At 38.3% G+C, this 14,888-nt stretch overlaps 1 protein-coding gene across 1 annotated transcript; it reads left to right on the top strand.

Moving 5' to 3' along the window:
• LOC109223642 lies at positions 11,309-12,025 on the top strand. Its single transcript, XM_019388027.1, has one exon. It carries the CDS (start codon positions 11,504-11,506, stop codon positions 11,849-11,851), a length of 348 nt encoding a protein of 115 aa, XP_019243572.1. The 5' UTR covers positions 11,309-11,503; the 3' UTR covers positions 11,852-12,025.

Raw genomic sequence — 14,888 nt, 5'->3', positions numbered from 1 at the left:
ACCTTTTCCGATTTAGGATTCTGTTAAGTCATTTCAAAGCTTTTCTGATTTTTAACATGTTCTACTGTGTTTTTCATGTTGTTCTTCTACTAGAGTACGCTTTTTATTTGCCTGATTTACTTGCTTTCATCTCTACACTCGATTGATGGTGAAAACCCTAAATTTGGGTATTCATTCGAGTTTTGAGACTATTTGCTATGTGATTCGCTTGTTCTTCATCTCTGAACTTGTTTGGTTTCAGAGCCCTAATTTCTTTGAACCTATTCGAGTTTTTGAAAGTTGTTTCATCTACTGCTCGATTGAATTTCTGAATCTTTTGTTTCTCTATATGATTCTAACTTCCTGCTAAACTCTCTTTTACTTGACCCTTTGGCATGCTATTTGATACTTTCTCTTCTCTGTTACTGAGTAACAGAAATCGACCTATGTGACTACCTATGTTTGCTACTATATGATGCTCCTCTTTGTCCTAAATTCAGCCTTGCCTGCTTTATACTTATATACTCTTTTATATGCTGAGTTTCTCTCTAAAATGACCTTCAATTTGGGACTGATTTCAGACCTCCTTGTGTAAGTCTGATTGTTTCTTTCCTTGTTTTACTGATTTCCCTGATTCTTGGGTTGATTTGAGAACTTTCCCTTAGCCTTTCGATTCTCCTATTTCTGACTTGGTTTATTTATAATTTCAAATCCCTGACTCCTTGATTTACTATGTACTGGTTGGCTTATTCTGTTTCTTACCTTATTTGGTTAACCGTGTATTTCAAAGATTCTTCATTAATTCTTCCCTTAGTTAAATCCCTATGTATTTACCCCTAATTGCCTACTTTGCACAAGGTGCTTACTTGATTTCTTTCCTTAAAAGTTTTCTGCCCATTACCGTTTAAGTTTGAACTCCTTAATTAAAGGAAGCCCCTTGTACTGATTGATTTTAATTGGTACATAGTTCCATAATTACTACTAAACTATGATTCTTACCTTATTTGCTACCTATTTTCAAACTATAAATACCCTGCTCTTTCATTAACACAAACATACACGAACACTCTGAGTTCTTAAAAATCACTTACACTCAAAAACTTTTCTCTCCTGCTTTACTACTTCTATTGTGGCCTGCCTTCGAGCCCTGCTACTTGCTTTTACTGTATTTTGCTCTTTGAACTGGTATGTCCTGATTTAGATTTTCAGCAATCACAAACAATATGTTTACTTAATACCTTTACTTGCATGTCTGCCTACTATTTGTGTTTAATTCAGTGTTTACTTTAGCATGCTATAATTTCCTCCTATTATGAATCCCAAACCCCCTACCCCAATGTGTTTGATGCTAATGGTTTGTTTGAGACATGACAGTATTGAGTATTATTGTCTATGGCTAAAACTTGATTCCCCTGGAATCATAACCTCTATGTCACCATCATATGTTGTGTATTCTTGTTGATTCTGTAAGCATAACAGTCTATTGTTGTGCATGCCCAGAATTAGCTAATGCCTAAGCACATAGGCTCTTTGGCAATTTCCCCAATCCCTGAACCCTTTGTATGACTTGTTTATGGCTGTTTCCCAGCACCTCTCCCCCTCTTCTTTACTTTCTTAGTTCTTTAAAACTCTATTTCTGCACTTTCACTCTCTCTTAGACTTTAAGTTCTGGCCCCCCTCCTGTGAGCCTTGCCTTGGGACCTATTGAGCTCTCTCTGAACTTGGACACTCGAGGGCTGGCCCTTCCACACTGCACGTGTCCCTATTCTGGTGATACTATTTGGGTGTGAGCACTGCCAGGAGTCCCATTGAGGCTCTTAGGGAACTCTGACACACTCAAATTAGAGAAAGGCTTTGGATCGATGGTCTTTGAGTTGGTCAATCTCATAATTCAGGCAGGAAGTCAAGAATCAAGCCTTTTAGGGTTGTAATTATTTTCTTTATATTTTTCTGATTTATTTGTTACTCTGGTCTGTAATAATTTGTAAAGAGTACTCGGGGTTGGCTAGTGAAACAGGATTGGGGTAACTATGCATGCAAAAAGGGTAGAAATCATGCCTATAGGTTTATTGCAATTCTGCATATTCAAATACATATAGAAATCATGCCTATAGGTCTATTACAATTCCGCATATTCAAATACATATAAAAATCATGCCTATAGGTCTATACTAATTCTGCATACTCAATACATGTAGAACCCATGTCTATAGGATGTCTAATATTCAGCATGCCCATATGGTTTTAAATAAAGTTTCACCTTCAGATACTATCCATAAGTTTTAGAACAAGTTCTGCATTTAGATATCATGTTCATATGTTTTAATACAAGTTCTGCATTTTTTTAGACACCATGCCTATAGGTTTAAAACGATTTCTGCATTAGATATCATGCCTATAGGTTCAAAAATAAGCTTCTGCGCCCAGATGTTACGTCTATAAGGTTTAAAATCAGCAATGTATAGAAAGCATGCCTATAGGAGCTTCTAAATGAATCTGATTCGTTTCGCTCAATGTTAGATCTAAGAATCAGTAATAATATGTACTTTCACCTGCAGAACCTGTAATCAATCTGTTAATTCTGCCTCTCTTTTGATATGATGATCACGCGATAATGTCACGTGTAGCCCCTCATTGAGGAGTTATTACCGGACATTGTGTGGGGTGATCCATATTTTTAACAAACCTAGGACTCCCCCTTTCTTTTATTCTTTACTCTTTTAGCATTGTAACTCTTTAAAAATCAGCTTTTCTAATTGCCCTTTGTAATCTTGCCTTCAAAGCATTATGTGTTGAAATCCCCTCTAATTTGAGCCTTATTTGCCTATATGTTAATTGCATCTCAATTCACAATAATTGTCTGGCCGGGAACCACACTAGTGGATTCTGAGGGGTGCCTAACACCTTCCCCTTAGAATAATTTCATGCCCTTACCCTATCTCTGGTTATTCAATTCAAACTCTTTTGGTGTCCCAATGCACCCTAATCATTAGGTGACGACTCTTCAATTGCTAAACCCAATTCCCAAAAGGAACGAGTTGTCCCTCCAAATGTCATAAACCCGATTTCCGCGGAGGAAAAAGGGGTGCGACAGTTTTTCTATTGGTAAAGTCCAAAATTTTTTCTCATCCAATTAACTTTAGTACCATGCATTCATACTTCTAGTTTTTACCCTTTAATTTGAGGGTTTCATAAGAGTTGGCCCTTATGTTTATGTTGAAGAGCATGTCTCCTGCTCATTCCGGCACTTGCATTTGAAGTTTTAAGTAACATTCAAATGAAAAAATACCAAGTCATATCATTCAGACAAGAAATAAGATAAAAGCAAAAAGTCTCTTATTTATTCCTTCTATTTAAAAAGTACATTTACATAAGCCAAAAAAATTGTACATTCACTTAAGTAAATAAAGCTGCCAATATATGTGGATCACTTCTACAACTTATTTCTACGGAGCTAGTCAGACAGTCCTTCGATCTTGACTTGAGGTCTCTCATAGCAACTGAACTTTTTAACTTCAAGAGATAGTCCTCCATTCTAGCAGTCCCTGGTTTCACTGACATTTTTAGTGCTCTATTGTACAATAGCTTCCCTCCCTAGTGTTCGGATGCAAAGTATGAGAATTCGAACACTGTATTTCTTGTTGCTATCTACGATCCTTCTTTGAAGTACGCTTTGCGTTGCGGCCTCATTAAAAACCTTGCCAGAAAACCCATTTGGGACAAAAATTGGACGAAGGAAAAAAGAATGCAGTGCATACTTTCAGTATCATCGAGGATCTTCAATATAATACCTAGTGAGGTGAGTCACGTTCTAGTTGCTTGGTAATTTTGCTTCATCTTGATTTTCCAGTTAATATGAACCTTTACTAGTTATAGCTGAAATCTGGTTAGGTCCTTCCCAGGTTGGTCCCAACTTCCCTGTATTGGCTTCCCGAGTGTTATGAGTTACTTTCATAAAATCAAATCTCCGATTTTGAAACAGCAAAGATTTGCTCTACGGTTGTAATACCTTTCCATCCTTTGCTTTTGTGCAACCATTCTTACGAAAGCTAAGTTTCGGTACTCCTCAAGTAAGTCCAACTTAATCAACATTGCTTCATCATTCTCCTGCTCGTTTGCTCGGGAATACCTCATGGTCAGTTCCCCAATCTCCACCGCAATCAAAGCTTCTGTAACGTACACAAGGGAAAATGACATTTCTCTTGTGCCCGACTTTGCCGTTGTTCGATACGCCTATAATACTACTGACAACTCTTCTGGCCATCTGCTTTTAGCACCCTCTAATTTCTTTTTGAGGTTCTGAATTATCACCTTGTTAGTTGATTCCGCTTGACCGTTATCACTTAGGTGGTATGGAGAGGACGTGATCCTTTTGATATTCAATCCTTCTAGGAATTTTACAATCTTGGAACCTACAAATTGTGGCCCGTTGTCACAAGCAATTTCTTTTGGTACTCCAAACCAGCAAATGATATGAGTCCAAATGAAATCAATCACTTCTCGTTCTCCAATCTTCTTGAAAGAACTTGCTTCAACCCACTTAGTGAAATAATTATTCAAAACTAAAAGAAATTTTACCTGCCTAGGCCCTTGAGGCAAAAGACTGACTATATCCATCCCCCATTTCATGAATGGCCATAATGATACCACTGAATGCAAGAGCTCCGTCTGCTGATGCACCAATTGAGCATGACATTGGCACTTATAACATTTGTGTACAAATGCCTTTGCATCTTGCTCCATCCGGGGCCATAACTGACCCTCATTAATTTGAGAACCAATGAATCTGCACCGGAGTGATTTTCTCAAACCCCTTCGCAACTTCCTCATCACATAATCATCTTCTAATGGTCCTAAATACCGAGCCAACGAACCCTGGAAGGACCTTCAGTATAATTCTCCATCAGTAAGACAATACCGGGCAGCTTTTGTTCGTAATGCCCTGGAGGCTTTAGAATCATCAGGCAGTTTTCCATGCCTTAAATATTCTATAAACTTGTTTCTCCAGTTCAAAATTAGTTTAGTTGAGTTAACTTTACAGTAACCATCCACGTCTAGTATTGAATGCAACAGCTGAACAATTGCATCGGAATCATCTCCTTTCATTTCCGTGGATGAATCTAAGTTGGCCAACGTGCTTCCATTTTCTCTTCTCTTGGAATATGGATCACTGACCATTCCCTGAACCGGGAGAGAAAAACTTGAACTTTATTCAAGTATTACTGCATGCGCTCTTATTTGGCATTAAAGATTCCATATATTTGATTTACCACTAGTTGGGAATCGCACTTAACTTCGATCACCTCGGAGTATAGTCCCTGGGCTAATTCAAGTCCTGCAACCATATCCTCATATTCGACTTCATTGTTAGTCATTGAAAAAGTTCGAATAGCCTGTCTCAGGGTTTCTCCCGAATGAGTGATTAATACAATCCCAAGACCAGAACCCTTACGTTTGAGGCTTCATCTGTAAAAAAGGTCCATACACCGAAAACAGTTCCCGATATCAGAACTGCTATTTTCGCATCTAAAGGCATCATTCCCAAACTAAAATTAGCTACAAAGTCGGCCAAAACTTGTGACTTAATTGCAGTTCGAAGTTTATATTTAATATCAAATTCATTAATTTCAACTGCCCATTTAGCCAAACAACCTGATAATTCAGGTTTATGAAGGACAGTCCTCAAGGGAATAGTCACACGTTGGTTGTTGTGTCATATTGAAAGTAAGGTCTATGCTTTCAAGAGGCTACTATGAGAGCTTGAGCCAACTTTTCTAGGTGCGGATAACGCGTTTACGCACCTGATAGTATTTTACTCACATAATATATAGGGAATTACGTACCTTCTTCCTCCCAGACTATAACTGCGCTCACTGCAACTTCCGATACAACAACAACAACCACCCAGTGGAATTCCATACGCGGGGTTTGAGGAGGGTAGTGTGTACGCAGCCCTTACCCCGACCTATGAAGGTAGAGATTTGCAGTGAGCGTAAACAAATAAAAAATTTCCCCCTCCTTCGGTTTAGACATTAAAGAAGGACTGAAGAAATACCTCTTCAAGTATTTCAATGCTTAGTGTCACTCCGGAGTCCACAAGAAGTCATTCTTCTTCTTTAATAGTGAAAAAAAATGGTGACATTTCTCCGATGACCTTGATATGAATCTCTGGAGGATGGAAAGGTATTATAATCGGAGGGCCAAACTCCGTTATTTTAAAGTAGGAGACTTGGCTTTGAGGAAGGTGACTCGGAACACTCGGGAGATCAATGCTGGAAAGCTGGGTCCGATGTGGGAAGGACCCTACCGGGTTTCAGCTGTCATCGGTAACGGCTCATACAAGCTAGAGAATCAAGATGGAGTCAAATTGCCTAGAAACTGGAACGTGACTTACCTCAACAGGTATTGCTGCTGATGGATCCTGCCTACGCTGAAAGTATGTGTTGCATTCTTTTTTCCTTCGACCAGGTTTTATCCCAATCGGGTTTTTCTGTCAAGGTTTTCAACGAGGCAAAAACGGAAAGCATATTACGAAGGGAGCATCATCAACAAAGTTAAGACCTTTAAATAACAAGGTAATGAAACAACAAGCCACTATGGGATGGTTTGATAATCTTTGGCCCGATCGCAAAGTTCCTAATGGAAAACAAAGCTTGCCATCGAACCAAAGATTATCCAACCTTTCACAAGTGTTTTTCTCAAAGGAGCAAGACTTCCAGTGTTCCCTTTGCATACTTCGCATTCGAACACTTGGGGGAATAGTACGAGGACACGACAACATTATTGCCACAGAAATCGGGACTACGAGACCCGAGAGCAATAATGTCTCATCGAGATCGGTGACAGCACAGCTAGCCCCGTAGAAACAAGTTGTTCAAGTTAGCCACATGTATTGGCAATTTCTTTTAACGAATGATTATGTACTTTGAAGATAGAAGGATTAAAATGAAGTCCTTTTATTTTTATCTTGTTTCTTGTCCAAACGATGAACTAAATTTATCATTTGAAAGTTAACTGAAAATTTCAAATGCTAGTGCCGGAATGAACAGGAGACATCCTCTTCAAGAACATCATAAACATAAGAGCGCCCTCTTTTATAAGACCCTCATAGTAAAGGGTTGGTTCCCGAAGAATTTATGCTCGGAACCCAAAAGCTATCGGGAGAAAACACACTTGAAGCCTTACTTAATTCGACGCAAAAGAATGAACTTTATGCAATACTTAAACAAAAAGTTCTTTTTATTTATCAAACATGTCACGCGGCACATGTAAAATGATATAAAAGGAAAACAATAAAAGAAAAGAAAGCGAAAAGGCTAAACTTCATCGCTACCGAAACTCGGGGGGAAGAGAGACATCTACGCCCCTAGGAGAAGTAGGCGGATCTGCCGCCAGCACGGGATCTAGGCCTTCATCATCATTCTCTTCAAGTTCCTCCTCGGTTCCCGAAAACTAGGTACCAACACTATAAGAGTCGGTTGTATCAGGTTGAGCTAGGAGACGCTCTCTAGCAGTTAAGTCTAGTGTTTGGGCCTTGGCGATCTCATCATCAATATCAATAATGCCATCTTTGGCCTCTTCTAGGGTTTTCCTCTTCATATGGTACATAGAGTATGTTTTTTCAATTATGAGGGAATCCCTTTGGTGATGAAGTTTTGCCTTAAGCCTGTCGACCTCGCCTAAAGGACATCCTGCCCGGATCTTGTGTCACCGAGGCTAAGATCGAGATCACGGAGCGTAGATGTGCGGACCCGGTTTTTTCTCCATGATCTTCTTATACCTCTCTTCCATCCAGGCCCTTTATCATTAGCAGCAGTAGCCTCTTCAGCTTTGGAGTTCAAAGCTGCCTCCAAACTATTTGCTCGCTCAATGGAGGCAGACTCTCGCTCGGTAGAAGCAAGAGCAGTATCTTGAGACTCAGTCCACTTAGCCTTTGCATCTTGAAGTTGTACATGTAGCTGAGTTGATTATTGATTGTGAGCCATCACCTCCTGCTCACTTTGTTGCAACCGGGCCTCAAGCTCGGCCGCTTCAACAGCCTTAGCCTCTAGCACCGGGAAGCATGCGATAAGTTGATTCCTCTCGGCCAACATTTGATCCCGCTCGGACATAAGTCCCTCTTTTTCAAGTATCAATCTCTAAAGGTCCTTGGAAGTGAGGAAGTTGGCCTGCGAAACAAATATCAAAGTCAAAAACCCTGTTGTAACAGATGAATAGAAACAAGCCATAAGAGAACAACTACGGTACCGTTGTTGTATTGTGCATGGCGTTGTTTAACATACACTCCCCTGAAAGAGAATGTATTTTCTTCTTAGCTTTTTTTGAAGCCAGTGCCTTCAGATAGTTGGCGAGCTCCACCGGCCAAGACAACAGGTGGCACTCCTTTGAAATCGAGAGAGAGACGCTCATCCTCCCTCGAGGATCTACAGAAGGGGGTGAAGAGTTGTGCCCAAATTTCCCATGGTCAGGGGACTGGGGAGGAGGGGCAGCCTCCTGTCGGGCGTCTGTGGACGGTGGAGATGTAGCAGTTGCTGGTGATGAAGGCACAGTTGGCGTGGAGGGAGATGAAGCTGATGGTGTTGTAGGTTGAGAAGCAGCTGCGATAGAGGCTGTGTGTTTATTGGTTGCTCACCAACCAGAGACAGAAGAGGGCCGGTATCCGACCTTATAGGACCAGAAGCAACAAGTGGGACCGGAAAGAGAGAATCAACATTCTCTATTAAATCCATTTCTCCCAAGAGCGCTTGGACCTAGCCCACAGTTGGGGTTCTAAGCTCTCTAGATTGAGCATTTTGTTGAGCTGATAAAGATCATTGTCTCCTTTGGAGGAAAGCCTCTTCATCACTAGCTTCCCCGTCATTGTCAAAAACCACAGTGGATGTGGTTGGCTAGGGCGTGGCCTTCTTTGTTTTCTTATTTTTTTACCCCCGGCCGAAGAAGAACGTTGCCTTTTTGGTTACTTGTTCTCTAGCCGGCGGACTCCGAGAGGAAGCACCTGCACCGAAAGCAGACCCGAGGGCACCGCTCCGAGTGAGAGCCTCCTGTAACAACCTTGTATCCTCTGCAGGATCGGCCAAAACCTCCTTTTCAAGGTAGGAAACAAAACCCTGCGGGAGCCCTGAATCAGACAAAAAGGTATTGTTAGCAAGTTTTCTTATGTACAAAGGCGAAAGATATAAAGAATCAGTTTACCGTGGTTCTTGGCCTTCCACCCGTATTTGGGGGCCAACTTCTTCCACCGATGAGTCTCTGGCGTAGTGATGTCCAGAATCTTTTGAACCCATCGGTCTATGCCTTCAACCCTTGGTGGTATTCACTGAGTAGCTGAAATAACGAAAAGAAAAGGATTAGCAGTGACATGGAACAACCTTTTTCGAAGAAAGAGGCAGATTTTAAACTTACATGAACGGTTCTATGATTTAGGAAAAGATGGAGTTGTGGCTAAGATGATATCCCTTGTAGCAATGAAGACAAACTGCTCAATTCATCCACAGTCATTGTCATCATCCATGCTTGTAAGTAAAGAATGATGGTCACGCTCGCTGAAATATATCACTCTCCCACAGAAAATTTTAATGGAGTGGAGGTTCATCATATGTGCCAGGATTAGAGTCTACCCCGTTTCCAAGCACAGCCGGTGCAGACTAGCTACCGTTCGCCACACAGAAGGGCCTACTTGTGCCAAGCAGAGCTGATACTGGTGACAGAATTCCAAGATCACTTGTTTAAGTCCCCTGCTCAATGAGAATGGGCCCAAAGTGAAGGGGTACATATGTTATACGTAAATACCTTCTTGGTGAAGGTCACCCGCTCCATCAGGTCAGGAGCAATGATATTTAGGACTTGGCAGTTACAATCTTCCTTCATAGTAGGGATAATGGAAGGATGAATAGAAGAAGGATACTTCCCAACAGCCCAAGTTTGAAGGTTTGAGGTGGGAACTTCTCTTGGAAATCGTAGGCGGTGTTCAAATGTTTAGAAATGACGGTGCTCACCGTGGGAGATCAACATCAACATTAACTCCTTTATCTTTGCTTCTCTTCGGGCCTCCACCGAAGAGAAGACCTGAGTTCTTGGAAGATGTAGTATGAGAAGACATAATGATAAGGAGATGATAGAGTTTTTCTGAAGAAGATCAGAGAGAGATGAAAGCAGAAGAAAGTTATGTGCAAAGAAGGTAAGAGAGCTTATGAAGTTGTTAGAAGTGAAAGAAGGAGAATAAGATGTATAAGTAAAGGTATAGACGGCTAAAATCGGGGTCATGATTACCACGAGAACCGGCAAAAATATTGTTGAATTGTGGGCTAACACGTATTCGAGGAATTAAATGCAAGGAGACGTGTGTCTTATCAAGCGTCAGAAAATGTTCAGAAGGGTTCAGAAAATTTTTCCCTAAGAAAGGAATCTTCACCAACTTTCCGATGACACAAAAATGTACCACCGAAAAAGCAAGGGGACTATCTATATATGGTAAAACTGGTTTGTATGGAAGATGGGTCAAAACCGAGGACAACAATTTCGGTTGGTATTGGGTAGATCTCGAAGGGAACACATTCAACGGAAACAAACGAATGTTTGTCACCATATGGCATTGAAGAATATTCCTCAGTATTAAATAGGCAGTCGTTGCAGAGAATTTTGGCATTCATGACTTGCCGTTACATATTCATCATGGCCCCCGTTATTGTCATTTAAGAGGGGCTTGATCCTAAGATTTTGTTTCTTAGGTATAGCTATAAATAGGGACTTCAACAACCATTGTAAGGGATACGAAATCTCTGGCAAAACTTATGCTATACTTTGTTCTCAAGAAAATAATACAACTTTACTTTCTGTCTGATGTTGCTCTTGCTATTGTCCTCGGAAGCATTGCTCCCGGAGCCAAGCTTGCTATTTCCTTTGATTTTAACTCCAAGTCTTACTTTTAATTCAATTTGTTTATCAGTTTTGATCAAATCAATTCGTTATAAACTACATAAAAAAAAAATCAACTGTATTATTTTATGGGTAAACACTCAAATTATACTCTAGTGTATGACTTACTAACTACCCCATTGTTAGTTGGAAATAAATGGAAATATTAGATTAATTTAATGGTTGAAACGTTTGTTTGATCATAGTGGTCTAATGAGCTGCCACGTGTCAATTCCTCCATCACATAGCAAGATGAAGATGAGCTCTCTAATACAGGAAAATTTGCCATCCGAAGCAAATTTAGGACACGAAAAAGAAAACCGAAAGCGAAATAAAATTGAAATAAAAGAAAAAGGTAGGAAAAATTTAAATTTTAAAAGAAAAAAAGAAGAGAAAGGGATAATAAACTTGTGGAGAACTCGTGCTACAACTACCTTCATAGAATTCTCTTCACAATCTTCACCTTCATCCTAGGGCTCAAATTCATTCTCCCAAAAACCATACAAACTATATTATCCACATTCGGAGATTAGTACTTGCTCCTAATTTATTCATTTCCAGTTGTCTTCTGCACATAATCAAAAGAAGAAAGAGTTAATTTAGCAATCCAATGGCGTCGTTGAACTTGTTTAATTTTACTCCAATAGCAACCGCCGAGAGAAGCAGAGTATACACCGCCTCCTTAGCAACCACCGAGCGAAGAAGAGTATACACCGCCGCTACGGCGGCGAAGAGCTCAGGCGGAAACAGTGAGGAGAAGTCGCTGTTGGATTTTATCCTGGGGAGTTTACAGAAGGAAGATCAGCTATTGGAAGTAGATCCAATTTTGAAAAAAGTAGAGGGCAAGAGTGTTGGCACCACTAGCCGCGGTAAGAACTCTGTTGCTGTTCCTCCAAAGAAGAATTCCAATGGCGGCGGCTTCGGCGGATTTGGTGGCCTCTTTGCCAAAAAAGATTAATGAACTCATCAATTAATTATTTCTCTGTAAGTCTGCTCTTTTTTTCTCTTGATTACAACAGTGTCGAGCAAATTGAGATTCGAAAAAACCACTGGAGTTCTGCTTTCTTGTATGAAGCTAATGTCTTTCTGTAATCTATTACTCCTATATAATTGAACATTTCATTTGATATGAGCTTTTCGTGTTGTGTTAGTAGTAATATGCTATGTCCGCTGGCCGCTAGGCAGGGTGTTCATAGTTCTGTTTTTGTCCGTTTTTTCTAAAAAGAAATCAAATCAAGTAAGTCGTTTTTTTTAATATTGAAATCAAACCAAACTAATTAAGTCTGCTTTTTATCGATTCGGTTTTTGTCGGTTTTTTCTGATTTTTCAATTTTTCGGTTATTTATCATTTTTTTCTTAAACACTACCAAACGCATATTCTGGCGACTACATTTTTAACATAATACTATAAAATCAATTGCTCTTTTAGAAATCTATCATTTACCAAGATATATTGTTGTTAATTTAATCAAATAGCGATGAATAATTTAAGTTCTAAATTAAAATCAATAATTTTTAACATGAAATAAATTCTTGTACTTAGCAAAAGAAAACTACCAATCAAACTAGAATGTAAAGGCAAAGAATTAGATTATTATAATAGCAAAGAACTAGACTAAAAATACACATTACTAATTGTACCATAAAATTTTGGATAGTTTATATAAAAATATACATACAAACATATATATATATATATATATATATATATATATATATATATATATATATATATATATATATATATATATAGAGAGAGAGAGAGAGAGAGAGAGAGAGAGGTGTAACGAAAAATTTAAATAGCTACTATTATAGTCGGCTTGGTTCGGGCTTTTTCGGATGTTTTTCGATTAAAACCAAAACCAAATCAAATTTGATCGGTTTTTAAAATTCAAAACAAAAACCAAACCAAACCAAACCTAAATAGTGTCGGTTTTTTTGATCGGTTTGATTCGATTTCGGTTTGGTTCGATTTTCCGGATTTTTATAAATACCCCTACCGCTAGGGAGTAACTAGGACTTGTAGCTCCGCCCCTGCTAGCAGCTCGGTATCCACACTATTAGATTACTCCAAAAAAACAGTAGAAATAATGTGCATATAAGGGTAAACTGATAGCATGGAAAAAAAGGATAAATAATTTGTTAGAATCGCTGGAACTAAATTGATTGTGTCGCTGTATTTACTTGAATCATGCAAACAAAATGTTGAATCTAACATGACAATTAAAAGCTAACTTAAGATGCGAGTGTTATTCAAAATCATAAAAAGTTACAACCGACAATCACATATACTCAAACCAATGAGAAATTCTAATAAAACTGATGAGCAGATTGGAATATCAATTTTAATAGAAAATCGAAGCTGGAAATTGGTACTTCCTCTATTTTATTCAGTACACTAGTGAATTTACTGCGCTTTGCGCGGTCATAAAAGGCATAAATAGTGTTTTTCTAATATCCCATGTTAGATATACATTATTCATTATATATAAATATACTTGATTTCAAAGTACTAATTAATTTTAAACATAAATTTTATATTTTTTATAATTTTTCATCATTCCGGTTTAATTATCTTCTTGAGATAGTCGATTCCTTTTCTAATGACGACAAAACTATACATTTTCTTTTTTCATCTTTTAAATATGTCGAATGTCAAATACTTAAACTCAAACATAATTCTCAAAAAGCAGTCCATAAAATTAAGCTATTGATATTGATGGGTCTCAATACACTCAATCTTGCATGAGCACATGAAAAGTTCTTAAATTATGGGCTCGTTCATAGTATTTATACTTTACCTAAGTATTGTTCTCTTATACTTGAAAATACATACGCTAAACGGTTAGAAAATACAAAAAGGAAGAAGATTAAGAATTATTCAATTCACATTGAAAAGGAGAAGGAAAGGTTCAAGTGAAGCACATAGAATTCCGGCTCATGAAAATAGAAGCCTCTGTGCCTCACCCATGTTGGCTTTGACGAATTGCCTTATGACATTCCGTTTAGAAAGCATCGTTCATTTGTTTTGAAACAGGAAGAGATGGCAAAATTATAAGCCATTGCGAAATTAGAAAAGGAATAACATTAGAAAAGGAGACTAAAGAATAGCCAAAGAAACAAAAGAAAAAACATAAATGTGTTTACTAATTACGAACATAAGAGAAATTGCGAAGTATCTTTCTTCCCATCACTACCATTTAATCAATCAGATAATTATACCGATATTCTCTTCTTCCTACTTTTTTGCAAAATTCCAACATCATCTTCTTTCTCTAATTGTGTGATTCTTCTAACCATTTCAAAATGTCCACCACCCTTTTTCTATAAATTCAGTGAACTGGTGTTTTTTTTATTCTTCACAACACTAAGAACATGTATGTGTAATAAAAAAGGATCAAGAATGTACTAATACCTGAATAAGAAAGGCTAAAGGAAAAAATAAGCACCTGTAGATGAATAAGGCTTCCTGTTGTGCTTGTTAGATATGCTTCTCAAGGAGTTGAATAGTGGTGTAAAAGGAACTGTTTTCCTCGTAATTTTGGAAGTTGTGGTTTCTCCTCCTTCAAAACATCGATCATGGTAATTTTCTGGAATAGTGGCATACTGCTTTAATTGGCTAGACCTTGCCAACTAATCAAAATATATTTTAAAACACACATAATCATTTGTAATGTATCTGTGGTGTCCAGCAATCTAATTGAGAAACTTGAATATATTGATTAATAGTCATCAATTACCGATAGCGTTGTAACGTTCCATTACTAAGGCGTCTTTTCAAGTTGCCACTATCAGTTACCGATAGTGTTGTAACTTGAATACATTGATTAATGGTCGTCAGTTACTGATACATTTATTAATAGTCATCAATTACACATAATAATTTTCAACATACACGAAAATAAATTGGCAAAAAAAGCAGAAAAACAGGGAAAAAGATAAATAGCAATCCTCAACTATGGAGGATGTCGCATCAGCTCTATTATATATATATA

This window comes from Nicotiana attenuata, chromosome 3 (assembly GCF_001879085.1).
Source record: "Nicotiana attenuata strain UT chromosome 3, NIATTr2, whole genome shotgun sequence".
Classification (NCBI taxonomy): domain Eukaryota; kingdom Viridiplantae; phylum Streptophyta; class Magnoliopsida; order Solanales; family Solanaceae; genus Nicotiana; species Nicotiana attenuata.
Note: the sequence above shows the minus strand (reverse complement) of the source record. Positions and strands in the feature narration are given on the sequence as shown.

Bases quoted from the DNA above. Each gene is read 5' to 3' on its own strand.
- LOC109223642 (XM_019388027.1), top strand. From the start codon at position 11,504: ATGGCGTCGTTGAACTTGTTTAATTTTACTCCAATAGCAACCGCCGAG.